At 44.1% G+C, this 25,526-nt stretch overlaps 1 protein-coding gene across 5 annotated transcripts in view; it reads right to left on the bottom strand.

The window, feature by feature from the left end:
• The window catches only part of CACNA2D2 (calcium voltage-gated channel auxiliary subunit alpha2delta 2), a 226,877-nt gene that overhangs the window by 40,832 nt on the left and 160,519 nt on the right, over window positions 1-25,526 (bottom strand). For all 5 annotated transcript variants that reach the window (XM_073564499.1, XM_073564501.1, XM_073564500.1 and 2 more), the window contains exons 5-8: window positions 14,545-14,589; window positions 14,331-14,469; window positions 12,934-13,065; window positions 12,793-12,850 (exon numbers count right to left, since the gene is read on the bottom strand). In XM_073564499.1, coding sequence (XP_073420600.1) covers window positions 12,793-12,850; window positions 12,934-13,065; window positions 14,331-14,469; window positions 14,545-14,589 — 374 coding nt within the window. The remainder of the gene's footprint in view (window positions 1-12,792; window positions 12,851-12,933; window positions 13,066-14,330; window positions 14,470-14,544; window positions 14,590-25,526) is intronic.

The following is a 25,526-nucleotide window of genomic DNA, read 5'->3' as shown; positions in this document are numbered from 1 at the left end:
CGCTCCCACGCTCCCCTGTCTACGGCTCGCTCCCACGCTCCCCTGTCTACGGCTCGCTCCCACGCTCCCCTGTCTACGGCTCGCTCCCACGCTCCCCTGTCTACGGCTCGCTCCCACGCTCCCCTGTCTCCAGCTCGCTCCCACGCTCCCCTGTCTACGGCTCGCTCCCACGCTCCCCTGTCTACGGCTCGCTCCCACGCTCGTCTGTCTACGGCTCGCTCCCACGCTCGTCTGTCTACGGCTCGCTCCCACGCTCGTCTGTCTCCGGCTCGCTCCCACGCTCCCCTGTCTACGGCTCGCTCCCACGCTCGTCTGTCTACGGCTCGCTCCCACGCTCGTCTGTCTACGGCTCGCTCCCACGCTCGTCTGTCTACGGCTCGCTCCCACGCTCGTCTGTCTACGGCTCGCTCCCACGCTCGTCTGTCTACGGCTCGCTCCCACGCTCCCCTGTCTACGGCTCGCTCCCACGCTCCCCTGTCTACGGCTCGCTCCCACGCTCGTCTGTCTACGGCTCGCTCCCACGCTCGCCTGTCTACGGCTCGCTCCCACGCTCGTCTCCCTTTCCGCTCCCACATGCAGCCATTTTCTAGGTGTGGTTACTCGGGAGATGGATTAGGATATTGAGGCTGTGTAGTCTCATCACTTTCGTCAGTGTTTGGTGCATGTTGGCGGACGGTTTACAATTCCAGGTGAGACCGCGCCATTCTTCATACATTGGCTGTCGTATCTCTCACCCTTCCGCACTCGTGACAAACTTCGCTTGGTGTTGACCGACTTAATTGCACACCTCTAATAAAAACACGAAGCCGCGGCAGAACATATACATAACAATGTACACACGAGCGTCTCCCGGCGCTCGCTCAGTTATTTGAGGCATTTTCCAGCAGCAATGATGCGTGAAATGAAAATTGGACAGGGGTGCACAGAGGTGGGAGAGAGACGGAGACAGACGATGAGCATGAGAGCGAGCAAAAGACAGGAGATACAGAGACAGACGATGAGCATGAGAGCGAGCAAAAGACAGGGAGATACAGAGACAGACGATGAGCATGAGAGCGAGCATGAGACAGGGAGATACAGAGACAGACGATGAGCATGAGAGCGAGCAAAAGACACGGAGATACAGAGACAGACGATGAGCATGAGAGCGAGCAAAAGACAGGAGATACAGAGACAGACGATGAGCATGAGAGCGAGCAAAAGACAGGGAGATACAGAGACAGACGATGAGCATGAGAGCGAGCAAAAGACAGGGAGATACAGAGACAGACGATGAGCATGAGAGCGAGCAAAAGACAGGAGATACAGAGACAGACGATGAGCATGAGAGCGAGCAAAAGACAGGGAGATACAGAGACAGACGATGAGCATGAGAGCGAGCAAGAGACAGGGAGATACAGAGACAGACGATGAGCATGAGAGCGAGCAAAAGACACGGAGATACAGAGACAGACGATGAGCATGAGAGCGAGCAAAAGACAGGAGATACAGAGAGACGATGAGCATGACAGCGAGCAAAAGACGGAGATACAGAGACAGACGATGAGCATGAGAGCGAGCAAGAGACAGGGAGATACAGAGACAGACGATGAGCATGAGAGCGAGCAAAAGACAGGAGATACAGAGACAGACGATGAGCATGACAGCGAGCAAAAGACAGGGAGATACAGAGACAGACGATGAGCATGAGAGCGAGCAAAAGACAGGAGATACAGAGACAGACGATGAGCATGAGAGAGAGCAAAAGACAGGGAGATACAGAGACAGACGATGAGCATGACAGCGAGCAAAAGACAGGGAGATACAGAGACAGACGATGAGCATGAGAGCGAGCAAAAGACGGAGATACAGAGACAGACGATGAGCATGACAGCGAGCAAAAGACAGGGAGATACAGAGACAGACGATGAGCATGAGAGCGAGCAAAAGACAGGAGATACAGAGACAGACGATGAGCATGAGAGCGAGCAAAAGACAGGGAGATACAGAGACAGACGATGAGCATGAGAGCGAGCAAGAGACAGGGAGATACAGAGACAGACGATGAGCATGAGAGCGAGCAAAAGACACGGAGATACAGAGACAGACGATGAGCATGAGAGCGAGCAAAAGACAGGAGATACAGAGACAGACGATGAGCATGAGAGCGAGCAAAAGACAGGGAGATACAGAGACAGACGATGAGCATGAGAGCGAGCAAAAGACAGGAGATACAGAGACAGACGATGAGCATGAGAGCGAGCAAAAGACAGGGAGATACAGAGACAGACGATGAGCATGAGAGCGAGCAAGAGACAGGGAGATACAGAGACAGACGATGAGCATGAGAGCGAGCAAAAGACACGGAGATACAGAGACAGACGATGAGCATGAGAGCGAGCAAAAGACAGGAGATACAGAGACAGACGATGAGCATGACAGCGAGCAAAAGACGGAGATACAGAGACAGACGATGAGCATGAGAGCGAGCAAGAGACAGGGAGATACAGAGACAGACGATGAGCATGAGAGCGAGCAAAAGACAGGAGATACAGAGACAGACGATGAGCATGACAGCGAGCAAAAGACGGAGATACAGAGACAGACGATGAGCATGAGAGCGAGCAAAAGACAGGAGATACAGAGACAGACGATGAGCATGAGAGAGAGCAAAAGACAGGGAGATACAGAGACAGACGATGAGCATGACAGCGAGCAAAAGACAGGGAGATACAGAGACAGACGATGAGCATGAGAGCGAGCAAAAGACGGAGATACAGAGACAGACGATGAGCATGAGAGCGAGCAAAAGACAGGGAGATACAGAGACAGACGATGAGCATGAGAGCGAGCAAAAGACAGGGAGATACAGAGACAGACGATGAGCATGACAGCGAGCAAAAGACAGGGAGATACAGAGACAGACGATGAGCATGAGAGCGAGCAAGAGACAGGGAGATACAGAGACAGACGATGAGCATGAAAGCGAGCAAAAGACAGGAGATACAGAGACAGACGATGAGCATGAGAGCGAGCAAAAGACAGGGAGATACAGAGACAGACGATGAGCATGAGAGCGAGCAAAAGACAGGGAGATACAGAGACAGACGATGAGCATGAGAGCGAGCAAAAGACAGGAGATACAGAGACAGACGATGAGCATGAGAGCGAGCAAAAGACAGGGAGATACAGAGACAGACGATGAGCATGAGAGCGAGCAAAAGACAGGGAGATACAGAGACAGACGATGAGCATGAGAGCGAGCAAGAGACAGGGAGATACAGAGACAGACGATGAGCATGAGAGCGAGCAAAAGACACGGAGATACAGAGACAGACGATGAGCATGAGAGCGAGCAAAAGACAGGAGATACAGAGACAGACGATGAGCATGACAGCGAGCAAAAGACAGGGAGATACAGAGACAGACGATGAGCATGAGAGCGAGCAAAAGACAGGGAGATACAGAGACAGACGATGAGCATGAGAGAGAGCAAAAGACGGAGATACAGAGACAGACGATGAGCATGAGAGCGAGCAAAAGACAGGGAGATACAGAGACAGACGATGAGCATGACAGCGAGCAAAAGACAGGGAGATACAGAGACAGACGATGAGCATGAGAGCGAGCAAGAGACAGGGAGATACAGAGACAGACGATGAGCATGAAAGCGAGCAAAAGACAGGAGATACAGAGACAGACGATGAGCATGAGAGCGAGCAAAAGACAGGGAGATACAGAGACAGACGATGAGCATGAGAGCGAGCAAAAGACAGGGAGATACAGAGACAGACGATGAGCATGAGAGCGAGCAAAAGACAGGAGATACAGAGACAGACGATGAGCATGAGAGCGAGCAAAAGACAGGGAGATACAGAGACAGACGATGAGCATGACAGCGAGCAAAAGACAGGGAGATACAGAGACAGACGATGAGCATGAGAGCGAGCAAAAGACAGGGAGATACAGAGACAGACGATGAGCAAGACAGCGAGCAAAAGACAGGGAGATACAGAGACAGATGATGAGCATGAGAGAGAGCAAAAGACAGGGAGATACAGAGACAGACGATGAGCATGAGAGCGAGCAAAAGACAGGGAGATACAGAGACAGACGATGAGCATGAGAGCGAGCAAAAGACAGGGAGATACAGAGACAGACGATGAGCATGAGAGAGAGCAAAAGACGGAGATACAGACGATGAGCATGAGAGAGAGCAAAAGACAGGGAGATACAGAGACAGACGATGAGCATGAGTGCGAGCAAAAGACAGGAGATACAGAGACAGACGATGAGCATGAGAGCGAGCAAAAGACAGGGAGATACAGAGACAGACGATGAGCATGAGAGCGAGCAAAAGACAGGGAGATACAGAGACAGACGATGAGCATGAGAGAGAGCAAAAGACAGGGAGATACAGAGACAGACGATGAGCATGAGAGAGAGCAAAAGACAGGGAGATACAGAGACAGACGATGAGCATGAGAGCGAGCAAAAGACAGGGAGATACAGAGACAGACGATGAGCATGAGAGAGAGCAAAAGACAGGGAGATACAGAGACAGACGATGAGCATGAGAGCGAGCAAAAGACAGGGAGATACAGAGACAGACGATGAGCATGAGAGCGAGCAAAAGACAGGGAGATACAGAGACAGACGATGAGCATGAGAGCGAGCAAAAGACAGGGAGATACAGAGACAGACGATGAGCATGAGAGCGAGCAAAAGACAGGGAGATACAGAGACAGACGATGAGCATGACAGCGAGCAAAAGACAGGGAGATACAGACACAGACGATGAGCATGAGAGCGAGCAAAAGACAGGGAGATACAGAGACAGACGATGAGCATGAGAGCGAGCAAAAGACAGGGAGATACAGAGACAGACGATGAGCATGAAAGCGAGCAAAAGACGGAGATACAGAGACAGACGATGAGCATGAGAGCGAGCAAAAGACAGGGAGATACAGAGACAGACGATGAGCATGAGAGAGAGCAAAAGACAGGGAGATACAGAGACAGACGATGAGCATGAGAGCGAGCAAAAGACAGGGAGATACAGAGACAGACGATGAGCATGAGAGAGAGCAAAAGACAGGGAGATACAGAGACAGACGATGAGCATGAGAGCGAGCAAAAGACAGGGAGATACAGAGACAGACGATGAGCATGACAGCGAGCAAAAGACAGGGAGATACAGAGACAGACGATGAGCATGACAGCGAGCAAAAGACAGGGAGATACAGAGACAGACGATGAGCATGAGAGCGAGCAAAAGACAGGGAGATACAGAGACAGACGATGAGCATGAGAGAGAGCAAAAGACAGGGAGATACAGAGACAGACGATGAGCATGACAGCGAGCAAAAGACAGGAGATACAGAGACAGACGATGAGCATGAAAGCGAGCAAAAGACAGGGAGATACAGAGACAGACGATGAGCATGAGAGCGAGCAAAAGACAGGGAGATACAGAGACAGACGATGAGCATGAGAGCGAGCAAAAGACAGGGAGATACAGAGACAGACGATGAGCATGACAGCGAGCAAAAGACAGGGAGATACAGAGACAGACGATGAGCATGACAGCGAGCAAAAGACAGGGAGATACAGAGACAGACGATGAGCATGACAGCGAGCAAAAGACACGGAGATACAGAGACAGACGATGAGCATGAGAGAGAGCAAAAGACAGGGAGATACAGAGACAGACGATGAGCATGACAGCGAGCAAAAGACAGGAGATACAGAGACAGACGATGAGCATGAAAGCGAGCAAAAGACAGGGAGATACAGAGACAGACGATGAGCATGAGAGCGAGCAAAAGACAGGGAGATACAGAGACAGACGATGAGCATGAAAGCGAGCAAAAGACAGGGAGATACAGAGACAGACGATGAGCATGAGAGCGAGCAAAAGACAGGGAGATACAGAGACGACGAGCATGAGACGATAATCCCGGAGACATGCATACGGGGGGGGGGGGAGGATGAGTCCGGAGCCATGCGCATACGGGGGGGAGGATGACCCCGGAGACATGCACACGGTTGGATGAGCCCGGAGTCAAGCATACGGGGTGGGAGGATGAGCCCGCAGCCATGCATACAGGGGGGGGGGGGGGGGGGAGGATGAGCCCGCAGCCATGCTTACAGGGGTGGGGACCGGATTGTGCGGCTGCATGAATTTCTACGTAGCTGACCGCTCTGGTCCCGAGTGCCGGCGCCAGTGCCGTGTATTGAGGTGCGAGACTCGTGTGAGTTTGTCGCAAGTGTGACCCCGACCTAACGCAGATTTTATGTGTTTCTTTATTTAACTCTCTATGTAACATTTTATTATAAATATTACTATAACATCGGGCTTGGTATCAGGGCTGTGGAGTCGGTAAGCCAAACCTGCGACTCCGACTCCCACATATATTGCTTATATTTAAGTGAAAAATGTATTGTAGAACAATGTGAACCTCAGACATTTAATCATTTCTATGATCCAATAATCAAGATATTTAGATAGAACATGATATATATTTATTGGAATACAACTTTAGAACACAAAAAACTAATAAATTGTAAATATGTATTACATTGTGTAATATCGATTATATATATATATCACTATGTAATAAACTATGTAAGTGGCAAAAAAACGTTTTCAACAAAAACATACTAAATAACATTTGTGCAGTCTATGAATTTCTTCTGAGAAATAGAATTGCCTCCATCAGATCCTCCCTCATAGATGACCTCACATCTGACCTAATAATGTTAAGGCCAGAGAACAACCTCTCTACAGTAACTTGGGTTGGAGGTAAAGCCGTAACCACATGGGAACATCTCTAACAATTTCCGGGTATAAAGGAATTGCCTCCTGCACAGTCAGTTCTGATGAATGGTTGAATTTTTCTTTGAGAGCAAGTGAAACATTTTGCTGAAATCTGGTCAGTCTGCTGCTATAGGAGACGGAGTGAAATCTTTTTCCTTGCGGCAACGCTTTCCCTGCTCCATGTCATCCAAATACTTGTCAAGGTCAAACTCCTCATCTGATGAGGATGAAGATATGGCAGCAGTAGCGCTGTCAGGACCCAAGTCGTCTTGCGCCTGGCAGTCCTCCTGTAGGCCACTCTTCTTAACTGCTACCTCAGTCAGAGCTTCTTTTCCTTTAGTAAGCGGTTGATCATCAAGCAGTATACGATGACTCGGGTCCACATAAACAGCTGCCAGAAACATTTTATTTTCCAATAGCTCTGTCTCTCTCCGTTTCATTGAAGCAGAAATGCCATCTGCGATTAAACAGCAAAATACCAAGTTCTTCCACTCCCTCATGAAAATGCCAGGCGTTAAATCCTCAGCTTGTAATTTTTTAGTCACTGTAAATGGGTGATTAAGCAATTCCTTCAATTCAGCCACCTGTGTCCATTGACCTTCATGTAGGGTTCCCTGAGGGTTCGTCATATCTATAAGAAACGGTTTTAGTTGATCAACAATTGCCCTTTTCCAGCATGTCTCTTCAAGATGGAATGAATTTTAGGGGTTCTGGCGGCAATAACCAATTTCCTCATTTTTCCAATCAGATTTCCAGCATGTCCCTCTTGCAGACTATCTCTTATTGCCAGCTGCAGCGTGTGCACAACGCAACGCATGTGATGAATAGGAAAATGTTTTGAAGCAGCTTCAACAAGATCATCTATTTCTACAGTATAATGTTGCTGTTCTTCTGTAGTAATATCTGTTTGTTCCTCAGTTACATGAACAGCACTGTGGCCTTCCATCTCATACTGAATCCTGAATGTTCCTCTAGCTGTTGTTCATTACTCTCATTCATCAGTGTCATTGTACTTATGTGTGAAGCATTGTCCGTTACAATAGCAAGAACCTGTTCTTTTTTGAGTTCGTAATCTTGCAGCACTTTTTCCACTAAGGCCTGGAGAAACTGGCTGCTGTGATGAGCTTTAGTATCTGTTACTGCCAGTGTCTCGGTAACAATTTTTGTTGTCACAAACCTATCGAACATTGATGGCAAAATAGTTCACTCTGTGACGTGTGCAGGCGTCCATTGTAGGGAACATGAAGCGTCTTTTGAGAGTCTTTTTAAGATCTTCCTTTTGGTTAAGGGCTTCTTCAATCACTAATTTTCTAATATTTTCTCTTTCCAGAGAAACACCAAGTTTGCCCCCATTTCTCCATTAAGAGCTGTAAAAGCCGGTCGTGCCAATAGTGATAATGGTGCACCGTCCTTCACAACAAGCTGGAGGAGCCGTCTGTTAGACATATCTGCTGTCATTGTTACAGGAACTGTCACTTACAAAATATCTTGTTAATGATGTTTGAGACGCTCTTTCCTCCTCCTCTGCCTGGCGGAAGTGTTAGTCTGTGTGCTACCCGGTTTTCATTCTTATTGGTACAGATAAGATATGGATAGACAGATATGGATAAATGGATATATAGAGCAGATTTCTAATCTGCTTTTGCTATTGAAAACATTATCTATGAGCTCAAAAACCTTTCAGGTGATGCAGTTTTTTAAAAAGCTGATCTGCTTTGCAGCTGAAAAAAGTATCCTCAAAAAACGCAGCAAAAACGCTGTGTGTGAATGTAGCCTTAGATCAGGAATAGAACAGTCATTTATAGGACATTTCATAACTTTCCCAAACTCCTATGAAATAATATTCAGCACATTCTACATTGAATTACTGCACCCAATTTATTATATATTTTAGGAGTCGGGAGTCGGTCCATTTTATACCGACTCCAACAAAATGAGCACCGACTCCACGACTCAGACTCCACAGCCCTGCTCGGTATTAGATATATACAGTGCCTTGCGAAAGTATTCGGCCCCCTGGAACTTTTCAACCTTTTCCCACATATCATGCTTCAAACATAAAGACACCAAATGTAAATTTTTTTGAAGAATCAACAACAAGTGGGACACAATTGTGAAGTTGAACAAAATTTATTGGTTATTTTAAATTTTTGTGCAAATGCAAAAACTGAAAAGTGGGGCGTGCAATATTATTCGGCCCCTGTAACTTAATACTTTGTTGCTCCTCCTTTTGCTGCGATTACAGCTGCAGTCGCTTGGGGTTTGTCTCTATCAGTTTTGTACATCGAGAGACTGAAATTCTCGCCCATTCTTCCTTGGCAAACAGCTCGCGCTCAGTGAGGTTGGATGGAGATCGTTTGTGAACAGCAGTTTTCAGCTCTTTCCACAGATTCTCGATTGGATTCAGGTCTGGACTGTGACTTGGCCATTCTAACACCTGGAGACGTTTATTTGTGAACCATTCCATTGTAGATTTTGCTTTATGTTTGGGATCATTGTCTTGTTGGAAGACAAATTTCCGTCCCAGTCTCAGGCCTTTTGCAGACTCCAACAGGTTTTCTTCAAGAATGGTCCTGTATTTGGCTCCATCCATCTTCCCATCAATTATAACCATCTTCCCTGTCCCTGCTGAAGAAAAGCAGGCCCAAACCATGATGCTGCCACCACCATGTCTGACAGTGGGGATGGTGCGTTCAGGGTGATGAGCTGTGCTGCCTTTACGCCAAACATATCGTTTGGCATTGTTGCCAAAAAGTTCGATTTTGGTTTCATCTGACCAGAGCACCTTCTTCCACATGTTTGGTGTCTCCCAGGTGGCTTGTTGCAAACTTTAAACACTTTTTATGGATATCTTTGAGAAATTGCTTTCTTCTTGCCACTCTTCCATAAAGGCCAGATTTGTGCAGTGTACAACTGATTGTTGTCCTATGGACAGACTGTCCCACCTCGGCTGTAGATCTCTGCAGTTCATCCAGAGTGATCATGGGCCTCTTGGCTGCATCTCTGATCAGTCTTCTCCTTGTTTGAGATGAAAGTTTAGAGGGACGGCCGGGTCTTGGTAGATTTGCAGCGGTATGATACTCCTTCCATTTCAATATGATCGCTTGCACAGTGCTCCTTGGGATGTTTAAAGTTTTGGAAATCATTTTGTATCCAAATCCGGCTTTAAACTTCTCCACAACAGTATCACGGACCTGCCTGTTGTGTTCCTTGGTCTTCATGATGCTCTCTGTGCTTCAAACAGAACCCTGAGACTATCACAGAATACGGAGACTTGATTACACACAGGTGCATTATATTTATCATTAGTCATTTAGGACAATATTGGATCATTCAGAGATCCACAATGAACTTCTGGAGGGAGTTTGCTGCACTGAAAGTAAAGGGGCTCAATAATATTGCACGCCCCACTTTACAGTTTTTGACTTTCCACAAAAATTAAAAATAACCAATAAATTTCATTCAACTTCACAATTGTGTCCCACTTGTTGTTGATTCTTCACCAAAAATTTACATTTGGTATCTTTATGCTTGAAGCATGATCTGTGGGAAAAGGCTGAAAAGTTCCAGGGGGCCAAATACTTTTGCAAGGCACTGTATAGATAGATCTATCATCTATCGATATATCTATTATCTATATATCTGTGTGTGTAAACATTCTTCAATGGAGTTTGTAAGTGAAGCGGTTGAACAAGAAATGACATCACAATTCTTTTTTTTTTTGGTATATAATAGATTGTTATTTAGCCTACAAGAATGCATACAAATCTGCATGAAAAAACGCTTGAAAATCTGCATGAAAAACGCGTGGATTTTTACCTGCATTTTCTGCTAAGAGATGCGGATTCTGTGCATAAAATTCTGCAGACAAATCCGCACCGTGTGCACAGACCCTAAGGCTATGTGCACACGTTCAGGAAACACTGCAGGGAGGACGCAGCTCCGGCCATAGTGCTGCCGGCTTTTGTACGCGCGGTGACTCCGCATGTGTACGCTGAACCGTGTGGTATCACCGCGTCCTATTCATAGAACCGGGTCATTGTGTAGACTGAGCGTCTCTGCGAGATAATCAGACCGGCTGCGGTCTAGAGAGACGCGCCACATGTGCGGATACGCGGCTCTGCCGCCTGCGTGTTTGAACGCATAGTGGAGACGGGATATGATAAAATCCGCTCCACTATGCTGGAACATCCGGACGTAGTCAGAGACGGGGCCGTAACAGAAGAATAAAGTCCGTCGAGTGATCCCCCAATGTCTGCAGGACACGGGATGGGGAGAGTCTAGGGCTCAGTTAGTGCAGGCACCATACGTCTTGCTGTTAACCAGTTACTGCCCTCTTGTCCACCATACCGCAGTGTCAAAAGAGGAAGGCAGCGAGACAGGCAGCGACATCAGAGAGCGCGTGACCTCGAAACACAAGATCCTCAGAGCCTGGGACATAGTATTAAGAATAGGATTCACTCATTGATATTGCGCTATTACGGCCAGGTTCAGATTGCGTTTTGCCGCCCGTTCAGCGCATAGCTAATAGTTAACGGTATAGCGCTATACTATACCCGCTAGCGCTGAAGATTCATCTGCGCTAGCGGTGACGGAGCCTCAGACGCTGCAGCCCGCGTCCGAGGCTCCGTCACAGAATGACGCCACATAATGGGGGTCAATGGCAGCGTTACCAGACTGTGTTACACCGCGGACACCCTAAACGCAATGTGACCTCAGCCTAACCCCGCAGCACTTTACATACATCATCAACACTGTCCCCATTGGGGCTCACAATCTAAAGATCCTATTAGTAGGTCTTGTGAGTGTGGTAGGAAACCCACACAAACTCGGGGAGAACACAGAAACTCTTTTCAGAGGTCATCCTTGTTGGGATTTGAACCCCGGACCCCAGTGCTACAAAGCTGTTGCGCTGACTACTGAGCCACCGCGTACAGTACTGAGCCACCGCGTACAGTACTGAGCCACCGCGTACAGTGCTAACCACTGAGCCACCGTGCTGCCATAACAGCTATGCAAGAATATTTTTGCTGGCAGCATTGTATATTAGCTTCATTTCACCCCTTCAAACTTTTTATATGTGCATGTAGCTCTTTACAAGACCAACTCCATAAATCCCTTTCTATGGTCAGTCCCTTTCTCCCATATTCAGAAATCAGCATTTCAATTGATATATAAATAATGCCTAACGACTATGGTGGCTCTTATCCCTCTGTCACTCCAGCTCTAGTTCCCGCAGAGTGTCACCCCCTTCACTGACAGCCTCTATGATGTGCTTCCTTCTGGAAAAAAGAGCTGGAAGAGGCGGCAGCGAGCGGGTCTAGAGCTGGAGCAGCAGATCTACTCCCCCATCTGAATATGTATGCAAACCGATTTCAGAGGAATGGACGGAACATGTAGAAATATCGCTGGAATTGTCTTCGGAAGAGCTACAGGGGCATACACATAGATTCGGACCTCTTACTCATTCCCTATGGGACTTGCGGTTTTGCACTTGCGGTGCGACAAATAAAACACAGCAGCGGTTTTTTCCGTTGCTGCAAGCGCCGCATTTGCGGGATCGCAGCAAAACCGCAAGTGCCGCACATGTCCGCAAGTCCCATAGGGAATGAATGAGGCCGAATGCAGCATTGCCATAAGTGATCCGTTACGTGACAGATGCGGAAAAACTGACGGATCTGCCGCAAATGGCGAAAATCGCTGATGTGCAAGTAGCCCAAGTCACTGCCGACAGTGTCTACATTAGTCATACTCGCCAATGGGGGGGGGCAGCACAAACTCAAAATACGGCCCTGCATACACTGACACATTGTAACAAAACAGTGGGGCAGAGAGGGCTGTGCTGCGGGTGTATCCGGCAATCCTAAAGTCACCAGAACCCGAAACCTCTCTGCTGTTCCCAGTCACAACATGGATGCAATTGTAACAAACCCTCAGCTGTGAGCAGTATTAAGTCAGCAGGGATGAAGCGAGGGGACGCCGGCTGTACTCACCACGGCCTCCGGCGGACATCGTACAGGTCGATCTTACTGGGAGCCCTCCAGGGGGTGGCTGTGGTGACAGACACCAGAGTTAGAGTCTCCAGCACTTGATGAGCCGCCATGACACCGCCGTCTCCGCATCGCAGCTCTTACCTGGGTAGTATCGGGTCACACCGGTGGCGCTGCCGAACACCTGCCACAGCAGAGTGGGGTCCTCCTGCCGGTTCTGGATGAAGACGTTCTCTAAGGCATCCGTCCAGTTCAGTTCGTTCAGGATGACGGTAGCTGGAGAGACAGATGGCAGCAGTGGGAGAGGGGTCAGCAATAGGGAGAGCGGGGGTCTGCAGAGGAGTCAGCCATAGGGAGAGCGGGGGTCTGCAGAGGAGTCAGCCATAGGGAGAGCGGGGGTCTGCAGAGGGGTCAGCCATAGGGAGACCGGGGGTCTGCAGAGGGGTCAGCCATAGGGAGACCGGGGAGATCAGGGGTCTGCAGAGGGGTCAGTGCTCGCGGGCAGACATGGGCGAACCTGAACAGTAAAGATTGGCGTCTGTACCAAACCCCTACTGTTCAGACACGGCCACCAAACATGGACTTCACCAGGAAGTCCGTGTATCGGGTTCGGCCCCCCGGACACTGGATGTTTTTGACAGCGCCGCAAAGCCCCCCGCTGTCAGTTCTGCTGGCTGGTTATAAAATACAGCGGAACTCACGATGAATTTCTATATTTTTAACCACTTATTTACAGCACAGGAGCCGGCTGAGGAATACTCCCATCAGCCACTCCAGATCTCACTGTTATTAGTGGCAGCAGGCGCTGGCTGATGGGAGTAGTAGTCCCATCAGCTGACGCCAGTGAAAGGAGAAATTTTACACCACCGATCACAGCAGCAAGCCACGCTGTCATCTGGCAAGATGGGAACCGCGGCTGTCTGACCGGCGGGGATGATTTCACCACTGCTCAGAAGCGATGTTTGCCTGCGGCGCAGTCATGTACATGATAGCATGGCAACCACTGGATGTTCGGGCCTCCCATTCAAGTGAATGGGGTCCGGGCTCAGGTGCTGTTCTAGTACCCGAACATCTAGGGGTCCGACCATCTCTACTCACAAGGGAACAATAACAAGCAAAAGAGGAAAAAAGAAAAATCCGCAAGAGGCGGCGGGGGGGGGGGGTACATTTGGGGGGGATCACACGACAGATTGACGTTTAATCAATGTCACTGAAGGGCCGGCGTCCCGTCTTCTGTGAATAGAGGACGAGTGTGATTCAAAAGTTCAGACAGGTTCTCTGCATTTTCAAGATCTCTGCTTGCTGTCAGTGAAAGGAAACAGACGGCTTACATTACAGACTGCCACAGGATCAATGAAGCCAATCTTGGACTCCCACATACACTGCACCAAACCCTCAGCTGTGGAGCAGCAGTGTGCAGCGCAGGGTTTGTGCCTCTAAATGTAGATGATAATCAATGACAGAAAGCAGAGACACTGAAAATGGCCCAGAATGGAGCCGTGAGCGGACTACAACTCCCAGCAGACACCTCGGGTACTCACAGCCCTTGTAGATGTCAGTCGGGATCTGCACCGCCGTGTACGAGTAATTCACTTTGGTCCTGAAGTTTGGATCGTCGCTGAACTCCAGCTTCAGAGAGTTTGATGGCTCCCGAGGTTCATCGTCGCCCTCCAGATCTTCCTAAAAGAGGAGACGGACAATGAGACCCAAACAAGGCGAGAGCGCGGACCACCCCGGAGACGTCGCGGGACTCACATATTCTGTGTCCGCCTTGGAGTCGTAATATTCAATATCTTCTTCCTATCAGGAAAGGAATAAAAGGAGAGAAAGTAAGAACGCGGCTGAAATCCTCTGCGCTGCTGGGAGTCCGGAGGATGTGACGAGCTACTTGGCCGCGGCGCGATCTCACGTGGTCACGTGTCTGTCAGACATTTTATTCGACTTGTCTGCGCTCTATAATCGGGGGCACTGTACCGCATTGTGCGCACGTCTCGGCACACGAGGGGGGTGGGATTCTGCCGGCGAAGCCACAATAATCCCCCCCCACCCTGACCGCGGCTCGGACGTGCGTGCAGGAAGGCGTCAGTCCGTGCGCTGACAGTAACAGATCATCGCGTCTCCCAGGCTGCAGTCTCGCTCCAGCTCCGATCCATTGCTATTCCAGTCATTCTTCCCCCGATCCCGCACCGTCGCCCCCTCCTCCTCGCCGACCCCCCTCGCCTGCCTCCCCCCCGCTCCTCGCCCCGGAGCGTAATGAAACCTGACATTATATCAAACATTATAAAGACTCTCATTTGATGAAGATCATTCGTCAACACACAAACCTATTAACCAGCAGAAAGCCGCGGCCGGGCGCCTCTCCCCGAGCACGTGCGCTGGATCCGAGAGCGACGCACCTCACGCCGCAGACTCATTCCGACTGCAGATCAAACGCGCAGCGCTCCCCGCTACCAACGTTCAGGTGAACTCACCCTCAAGGTCATTGCCAAGGACGAGACTGGCAAAGTCTGCTCTTAAAGGACCGCACTCTGCTTACTGAGAGCAAAGAGGAGAAAGACGGCGGCGAGAAAACCATCTACATAGAAAACCGCAGGAAGAGACCGGAATAAAGAGCAAGACGAACTCCGAGCCTCACGCCTCCCCGAGCACTGCACACAGTGTATAGCAGCAATATACAGTACACAGGGGCAGTATTATAGTAGTTATATTCTTGTACATAGGGAGCAGTATTATAGTAGTTATATTCTTGTACATAGGGGCAGTATTATAGTAGTTATATTCTTGTACATAGGGAGCAGTATTATAGTAGTTATATTCTTGTACATAGGGGCAGTATTATAGTAGTTATATTCTTGTACATAGAGGCAGTATTATAGTAGTTATATTCTTGTATATAGGGGCAGTATTATAGTAGTTATATTCTTGCACATAGGAGTAGTATTATAGTAGTTATATTCTTGTACATAGGAGCAGTATTATAGTAGTTATATACTTGTACATAGGGGGCAGTATTATAGTAGTTATATTCTTGTACATAGGAGCAGTATTATAGTAGTTATATTCTTGTACATAGGGGCAGTATTATAGTAGTTATATTCTTGTACATAGGGGGCGGTATTATAGTAGTTATATTCTTGTACATAGGGGCAGTATTATAGTAGTTATATACTTGTACATAGGGGGCAGTATTATAGTAGTTATATTCTTGTACATAGGAGCAGTATTATAGTAGTTATATTCTTGTACATAGGGGCAGTATTATAGTAGTTATATTCTTGTACATAGGGGGCGGTATTATAGTAGTTATAGTCTTGTACATAGGGGCAGTATTATAGTAGTTATATTCTTGTACATAGAGGCAGTGTTCTAGTAGTTATATTCTTGTACATAGGGGGCAGTATTATAGTAGTTATATTCTTGTACATAGGAGCAGTATTATAGTAGTTATATACTTGTACATAGGGGGCAGTATTAAAGTAGTTATATTCTTGTACATAGGAGCAGTATTATAGTAGTTATATTCTTGTACATAGGGGCAGTATTATAGTAGGTATATTCTTGTACATAGGGGGCAGTATTATAGTAGTTATAGTCTTGTACATAGGGGCAGTATTATAGTAGTTATATTCTTGTACATAGGGGCAGTATAAGAGTAGTTTTATTCTTGTACATAGGAGCAGTATTATAGTAGTTATATTCTTGTACATAGGGGCAGTATTATAGTAGTTATATTCTTGTACATAGGGACAGTATTATAGTAGTTATATTCTTGTACATAGGGGCAGTATTATAGTAGTTATATTCTTGTACATAGGGGGCAGTATTATAGTAGTTATATTCTTGTACATAGGGGGCAGTATTATAGTAGTTATATTCTTGTACATAGGGGGCAGTATTATAGTAGTTATATTCTTGTACATAGGAGCAGTATTATAGTAGTTATATTCTTGTACATAGGGGCAGTATTATAGTAGTTATATTCTTGTACATAGGGGCAGTATTATAATAGTTATATTCTTGTACATAGGGGGCAGTATTATAGTAGTTATATTCTTGTACATAGGGGGCAGTATTATAGTAGTTATATTCTTGTACATAGGGGGCAGTATTATAGTAGTTATATTCTTGTACATAGGAGCAGTATTATAGTAGTTATATTCTTGTACATAGGGGCAGTATTATAGTAGTTATATTCTTGTACATAGGGGCAGTATTATAGTAGTTATATTCTTGTACATAGGGGCAGTATTATAGTAGTTATATTCTTGCACATAGGAGTAGTATTATAGTAGTTATATTCTTGTACATAGGGGCAGTATTATAGTAGTTATATTCTTGTACATAGGGGCAGTATTATAGTAGTTATATTCTTGTACATAGTGGCAGTATTATAGTAGTTATATTCTTGTACATAGGGGCAGTATTATAGTAGTTATATTCTTGTATATAGGAGCAGTATTATAGTAGTTATATTCTTGTATATAGGGGCAGTATTATAGTAGTTATATTCTTGCACATAGGAGTAGTATTATAGTAGTTATATTCTTGTACATAGTGGCAGTATTATAGTAGTTATATTCTTGTACATAGGGGCAGTATTATAGTAGTTATATTCTTGTATATAGGGGCAGTATTATAGTAGTTATATTCTTGCACATAGGAGTAGTATTATAGTAGTTATATTCTTGTACATAGTGGCAGTATTATAGTAGTTATATTCTTGTACATAGGAGCAGTATTATAGTAGTTATATTCTTGTATATAGGGGCAGTATTATAGTAGTTATATTCTTGTATATAGGGGCAGTATTATAGTAGTTATATTCTTGTACATAGGAGCAGTATTATAGTAGTTATATTCTTGTACATAGGAGCAGTATTATAGTAGTTATATTCTTGTACATAAGAGCAGTATTATAGTAGTTATATTCTTGTACATGGGAGCAGTATTATAGTAGTTATATTCTTGTATATAGGGGCAGTATTATAGTAGTTATATTCTTGTACATAGGGGCAGTATTATAGTAGTTATATTCTTGTACATAGTGGCAGTATTATAGTAGTTATATTCTTGTATATAGGAGCAGTATTATAGTAGTTATATTCTTGTATATAGGGGCAGTATTATAGTAGTTATATTCTTGTACATAGGGAGCAGTATTATAGTAGTTATATTCTTGTACATAGGGGCAGTATTATAGTAGTTATATTCTTGTACATAAGAGCAGTATTATAGTAGTTATATTCTTGTACATAGGAGCAGTATTATAGTAGTTATATTCTTGTACATAGGGGCAGTATTATAGTAGTTATATTCTTGTACATAGGGGCAGTATTATAGTAGTTATATTCTTGTATATAGGGGCAGTATTATAGTAGTTATATTCTTGTATATAGGGGCAGTATTATAGTAGTTATATTCTTGTATATAGGGGCAGTATTATAGTAGTTATATTCTTGTACATAGGGAGCAGTATTATAGTAGTTATATTCTTGTACATAGGAGCAGTATTATAGTAGTTATATTCTTGTACATAAGAGCAGTATTATAGTAGTTATATTCTTGTACATAGGAGCAGTATTATAGTAGTTATATTCTTGTACATAGGGGCAGAATTATAGTAGTTATATTCTTGTACATAGGGGCAGTATTATAGTAGTTATATTCTTGTACATAGGAGCTGTATTATAGTAATTATATTCTTGTACATAGGATCAGTATTATAGTAGTTATATTCTTGTACATAGGGGCAGTATTATAGTAATTATATTCTTGTACATAGGATCAGTATTATAGTAGTTATATTCTTGTACATAGGAGCAGTATTATAGTAGTTATATTCTTGTACATAGGAGCAGTATTATAGTAGTTATATTCTTGTACATAGGAGCGGTATTATAGTAGTTATATTCTTGTATATAGGGGCAGTATTATAGTAGTTATATTCTTGTACATAGGAGCGGTATTATAGTAGTTATATTCTTGTATATAGGGGCAGTATTATAGTAGTTATATTCTTGTACATAGGAGCAGTATTATAGTAGTTATATTCTTGTACATAGGGGCAGTATTATTGTAGTTATATTCTTGTACATAGGGAGCAGTATTATAGTAGTTATATTCTTGTACATAGGAGCGGTATTATAGTAGTTATATTCTTGTATATAGGGGCAGTATTATAGTAGTTATATTCTTGTAAATAGGGGCAGTATTATAGTAGTTATATTCTTGTACATAGGAGCGGTATTATAGTAGTTATATTCTTGTATATAGGGGCAGTATTATAGTAGTTATATTCTTGTACATAGGAGCAGTATTATAGTAGTTATATTCTTGTACATAGGGGCAGTATTATTGTAGTTATATTCTTGTACATAGGGAGCAGTATTATAGTAGTTATATTCTTGTACATAGGAGCGGTATTATAGTAGTTATATTCTTGTATATAGGGGCAGTATTATAGTAGTTATATTCTTGTATATAGGGGCAGTATTATTGTAGTTATATTCTTGTACACAGGAGCAGTATTATAGTAGTTATATTCTTGTACATAGGGAGCAGTATTATAGTAGTTATATTCTTGTACATAGGAGCAGTATTATAGTAGTTATATTCTTGTACATAGGGGCAGTATTATAGTAGTTATATTCTTGTATATAGGAGCAGTATTATAGTAGCTATATTCTTGTACATAGGAGCAGTATTATAATAGTTATATTCTTGTACATAGGAGCAGTATTATAGCAGCTATATTCTTGTATATAAGGAGCAGTATTACAGTAGTGATATTCTTGTATATAGGGAGCAGTATTATAGTAGTTATATTCTTGTACATAGGAGCAGTATTATAGTAGTTATATTCTTGTACATAGGAGCAGTATTATAGTAGTTATATTCTTGTACATAGGGGCAGTATTATAGTAGTTATATTCTTGTACATAGGAGCAGTATCATAGTAGTTATATTCTTGTACATAGGGGCAGCATTATAGTAGTTATATTCTTGTACATAGGAGCAGTATTATAGTAGTTATATTCTTGTACATAGGAGCAGTATTATAGTAGTTATATTCTTGTACATAGGAGCAGTATTATAGTAGTTATATTCTTGTACATAGGGGGCAGTATTATAGTAGTTATATTCTTGTATATAGGAGCAGTATTATAGTAGTTATATTCTTGTACATAGGAGCGGTATTATAGTAGTTATATTCTTGTACATAGGAGCAGTATTATAGTAGTTATATTCTTGTACATAGGAGCAGTATTATAGTAGTTATATTCTTGTATATAGGAGCAGTATTATAGTAGTTATATTCTTGTACATAGGGGACAGTATTATAGTAGTTATATTCTTGTACATAGGAGCAGTATTATAGTAGTTATATTCTTGTACATAGGAGCAGTATTATAGTAGTTATATTCTTGTATATAGAGGCAGTATTATAGTAGTTATATTCTTGTACATAGGAGCAGTATTATAGTAGTTATATTCTTGTACATAGGGGCAGTATTATAGTAGTTATATTCTTGTACATAGGGGGCAGTATTATAGTAGTTATATTCTTGTATATAGAGGCAGTATTATAGTAGTTATATTCTTGTACATAGGAGCAGTATTATAGTAGTTATATTCTTGTACATATGGGGCAGTATTATAGTAGTTATAATCTTGTACATAGGAGCAGTATTATAGTAGTTATATTCTTGTACATAGGAGCAGTATTATAGTAGTTATATTCTTGTACATAGGGGCAATTTTCATTGTAAAAACCAAACAAATCCAAATAACATTCCTCCAATAATACAAAACTGAATTCACTAGGATTGTACATACATTCATTACATATCCAGGTTATACATATCAAATTAACTTAGAGTCCATACTCGTAGTTTGAGGAGAGAAAAAAAAAAAAAAAAAAACACTTTGCAAACAGAGCTCATCATGTTCCTACCCGGTGACTCATCCTTCTCTATCTTAACATTTCCTAATTTCTCCTAATGATTTTCCCTATCTGAGTTTGGACATTATCTGGTTGACAACGTCACAGATCTGAGTCGGAGTTATTCTGTTCACCACCGGTCTCCATCTCAGACTCTACCCGAGTGCCCTCAGGTAAGGGCTTCCGCTTTGGCGGAGGACAATCCTCTACGTCCCTATCACACTCTGCGTCAATTCTCTTAAGGTCATCTTCAAAATCGCCGTCAGACTCAGACAGAACATCAAACCTGTTAGATACGACCATTACACCTGCAGAACTCTGGAATTTCTTCCCGGCTCCTTGGCCAGTGTCATACTCCTCAGGTTTACGGGAGGCCTTGTCCTTTTTCTTCCTTTTCTGATTATTGCTATACTCTTCAGACACGGATGGTAGCACTGAAGTAATGCCTTCCTGTGACCGCTGCCCCTGAGGTACAACCTCCATACTCCCCTGTTCTCTCTCTGAACCCTGCTGCTCTGGTGTTAGCTGAGTAGACCCCTGGTGGACCTCTGGTCTGGTCAGTATTTCCCCTGACAGTAAAGCTGCCTCCTCCAGAATCTCTGCCCCTGCCACCAAGTCCTCGTCAGGAAAGTCCTTACAGATATTGTGCCAGGCGTCTGGACAGTCCCTGTGAGAGTGACCGATCTTCCCACAGAGGTTGCACCTGATGTTCTGGCAGTCTGAAGCTAGATGGCCGACCTCCCCACACAGGCTGCACTTCACCACAGTACAGGTATTTGCCAGGTGACCTGCCTTGCCACATTTAATGCACTTACGAGGCTGCCCAGGATAGAAACACACACCCCTCTCCCTCCCAATAAAGAAGGAGTTGGGTAAATTGGCAGTGATGTTATTGCATTGGCGCAGTTTCACCAAAACCCGCCACCCTCCCGTCCAGATCCCATCACTGTCTCTGCTTTTGGTGAGGTCCGAGACCAGGTCACAATGCCTCCGGAGCCACACCACAATGTCCTGCGGGGGAACAGACTCATTCCAGAAGATGACATTTACAGTGACAGTATCTGGCTTAGAGATAGGAATAAAGCTGAACTTACTCCAGCCCTCCGTGTCTCTAAACTTGGGGAAAGTAGACCAGAATCTGTCCAGGTCAGACATGAGCTTAAAGCTGACATCATAGCCCTGCCTGTCTGGAAGATTAATCACTGCCAGGATGCTGACTGGCACAAACCCCATCTGGTGGCACAAGAGCTCCCTGATGACAAACCTCCTGTCTGGCAGGTCCTCCTTGGCACCTCTGTGCTGGAAACGCACAACGTTTCTCCGTTTAAACGCCTGGCCTGTATAATTGGAACCAGAGGTAAAAGACGGAGAACCACGGGTCCAGGCATTACTGGGGGGACCGTGCGGGGTCACATTGGGTTGACTGACGGGGTGAAGATCTGCAGCAGGAGGGGCAGCCACACCTTGTGTGCTTGAAATTAAAGGGGGGAAATCACAGACATTATCATGCACATTGTTATCATCAACATCAATGTCATTATCAGACTGTGCAGCGTCCACCAAAGATACTGTGCTCCCCCAAGCCCCCAGCCCCCCAGATACAGCGCGGTTATCCCCAGCATCAGAGCCCTGCTGGGCACCATCAGTAATGACCGGCACATGTCCACTGCCCAACTGTTGTGCTTGGCATTCTGAGACTTGTAGTCCCTCTGCTGGAAAGTGCAGTCCATGCTGCTGCTTGGAATCTTCTGCAGGCTGCTGTGCTGGGCATTCTGAGACTTGTGGTACACCTGCTGGAATCTGCATAACATGCTGCTGCTTGGGATCTGACGCAGGCTGCTGCGGCTGCAGCATTTGACCCTTTTGGAAGCAGAAACTTGCAGGCTGCAGCACTGGCCGCACCGGCTTCTGGGGCTCACCTGGGACTATGTCTGAGCTGGAACCTGCAGAGTCCTGCTTGTGTGACATAAACAGTTCCTGGTTCCTATAAGTCTCTGCCAGGGGCCCCATCTTCTCTCGGACACAGTCCATGTCCGTCACCACTTTTGCCAGCTGTATACCAAGCATGTTCAGAGTCTGATCACAAAAGGTGTGATCCCCACCAGGATTAGCAGCCTTTACATTATAGCCCATTTCTATCTGTTTCTGCAGCAAGTCTTTGTGCTGCTGTAACTCACCGAGCCTCTTGACCAGTCCTGGGATCTCCTCTGCGACCTGAAGCTCAGGTGCACATGGCGTCTCCTCCTGGGATCCTGCTTTCAGCAATGTCCCTGGATGCTTGAAACCAGACGTCTCCTTAACTTTCACCACCGCTGGTTTCGTGGCTCCAGGCTCCACAGCACTTTTACTGCTGCCACCTGACTGCGACCTTGTGCGCCCAGAGCTCGCCATGCTGGCCACCACATGCTTCTGCTGCAGGTTCTCCTGGAGCGTCTGTCTCTCCAGTGAGGTTCTCCTCTGTCTGCTGGGAGTCAGCTGCACACCTGAAGATGGTGATGGCACCTCCTGAGCTGCAGGCTGCTTTCCTCCATTCAGCTTCTCACCAGTAGATTTCTTTTGGATTTCTCCTAGTTGTCCTTCACTCTGCTTGCCTTGGCTGGCCGACTGCTTAACTGGAACTTTCTTACCCACAGCCATGGCTTTTCCTTGTTCCGTTACTTTTTGCACTTTCACAGCTTCATCTTTCTTGCTGCTGCTGCTGCTACTTCCATTCTGAGCTTTCTTTCCCTCAGAAACAACTTTGGGACTTGCATCCGCCTTAGACACAACTTGAGCGTTACTTCCAAGTGTAGGCCTGGAAGCCTGGGCCTTGCTTGGGGAGTTATCCCGCCCAGGGTGGCCTCCCCCTGGGCTTGCTCCAGACATCAGGAGAGCTACAAACAAACAACCTCACAGCTAGGAGGCAGTATTATAGTAGTTATAGTCTTGTACATAGGGGCAGTATTATAGTAGTTATATTCTTGTACATAGGGGCAGTATTATAGTAGTTATATTCTTGTACATAGGGGCAGTATTATAGTAGTTATATTCTTGTACATAGGAGCAGTATTATAGTAGTTATATTCTTGTACATAGGGCAGTATTATAGTAGTTATATTCTTGTATATAGGGGCAGTATTATAGTAGTTATATTCTTGTACATAGGAGCAGTATTATAGTAGTTATATTCTTGTATATAGGGGCAGTATTATAGTAGTTATATTCTTGTATATAGGGGCAGTATTATAGTAGTTATATTCTTGTACATAGGAGCAGTATTATAGTAGTTATATTCTTGTATATAGGGGCAGTATTATAGTAGTTATATTCTTGTATATAGGGGCAGTATTATAGTAGTTATATTCTTGTATATAGGGGCAGTATTATAGTAGTTATATTCTTGTACATAGGGGCAGTATTATAGTAGTTATATTCTTGTATATAGGGGCAGTATTATAGTAGTTATATTCTTGTATATAGGGGCAGTATTATAGTAGTTATATTCTTGTACATAGGAGCAGTATTATAGTAGTTATATTCTTGTATATAGGGGCAGTATTATAGTAGTTATATTCTTGTACATAGGAGCAGTATTATAGTAGTTATATTCTTGTACATAGGGGCAGTATTATTGTAGTTATATTCTTGTACATAGGGGCAGTATTATAGTAGTTATATTCTTGTACATAGGAGCGGTATTATAGTAGTTATATTCTTGTATATAGGGGCAGTATTATAGTAGTTATATTCTTGTAAATAGGAGCGGTATTATAGTAGTTATATTCTTGTATATAGGGGCAGTATTATAGTAGTTATATTCTTGTACATAGGGGCAGTATTATATTAGTTATATTCTTGTACATAGGGGCAGTATTATATTAGTTATATTCTTGTACATAGGAGCGGTATTATAGTAGTTATATTCTTGTATATAGGGGCAGTATTATAGTAGTTATATTCTTGTAAATAGGAGCGGTATTATAGTAGTTATATTCTTGTATATAGGGGCAGTATTATTGTAGTTATATTCTTGTACACAGGAGCAGTATTATAGTAGTTATATTCTTGTACATAGGGAGCAGTATTATAGTAGTTATATTCTTGTACATAGGAGCAGTATTATAGTAGTTATATTCTTGTACATAGGGGCAGTATTATAGTAGTTATATTCTTGTATATAGGAGCAGTATTATAGTAGCTATATTCTTGTACATAGGAGCAGTATTATAATAATTATATTCTTGTACATAGGAGCAGTATTATAGCAGCTATATTCTTCTATATAAGGAGCAGTATTATAGTAGTGATATTCTTGTACATAGGAGCAGTATTATAGTAGTTATATTCTTGTACATAGGAGCAGTATCATAGTAGTTATATTCTTGTACATAGGGGGCAGTATTATAGTAGTTATATTCTTGTACATAGGGAGCAGTATTATAGTAGTTATATTCTTGTACATAGGGAGCAGTATTATAGTAGTTATATTCTTGTACATAGGAGCAGTATTATAGTAGTTATATTCTTGTACATAGGAGCAGTATTATAGTAGTTATATTCTTGTATATAGGGGCAGTATTATAGTAGTTATATTCTTGTACATAGGGGCAGTATTATAGTAGTTATATTTTTGTATATAGGGGCAGTATTATAGTAGTTATATTCTTGTACATAGGGGCAGTATTATAGTAGTTATATTCTTGTATATAGGAGCAGTATTATAGTAGTTATATTCTTGTACATAGGAGCAGTATTATAGTAGTTATATTCTTGTACATAGGGGGCAGTATTATAGTAGTTATATTCTTGTACATAG

Source organism: Dendrobates tinctorius, unplaced genomic scaffold (genome assembly GCF_039654945.1).
Source record: "Dendrobates tinctorius isolate UK_male_01 unplaced genomic scaffold, ASM3965494v1 ptg000455l, whole genome shotgun sequence".
NCBI lineage: Eukaryota > Metazoa > Chordata > Amphibia > Anura > Dendrobatidae > Dendrobates > Dendrobates tinctorius.
Note: the sequence above shows the minus strand (reverse complement) of the source record. Positions and strands in the feature narration are given on the sequence as shown.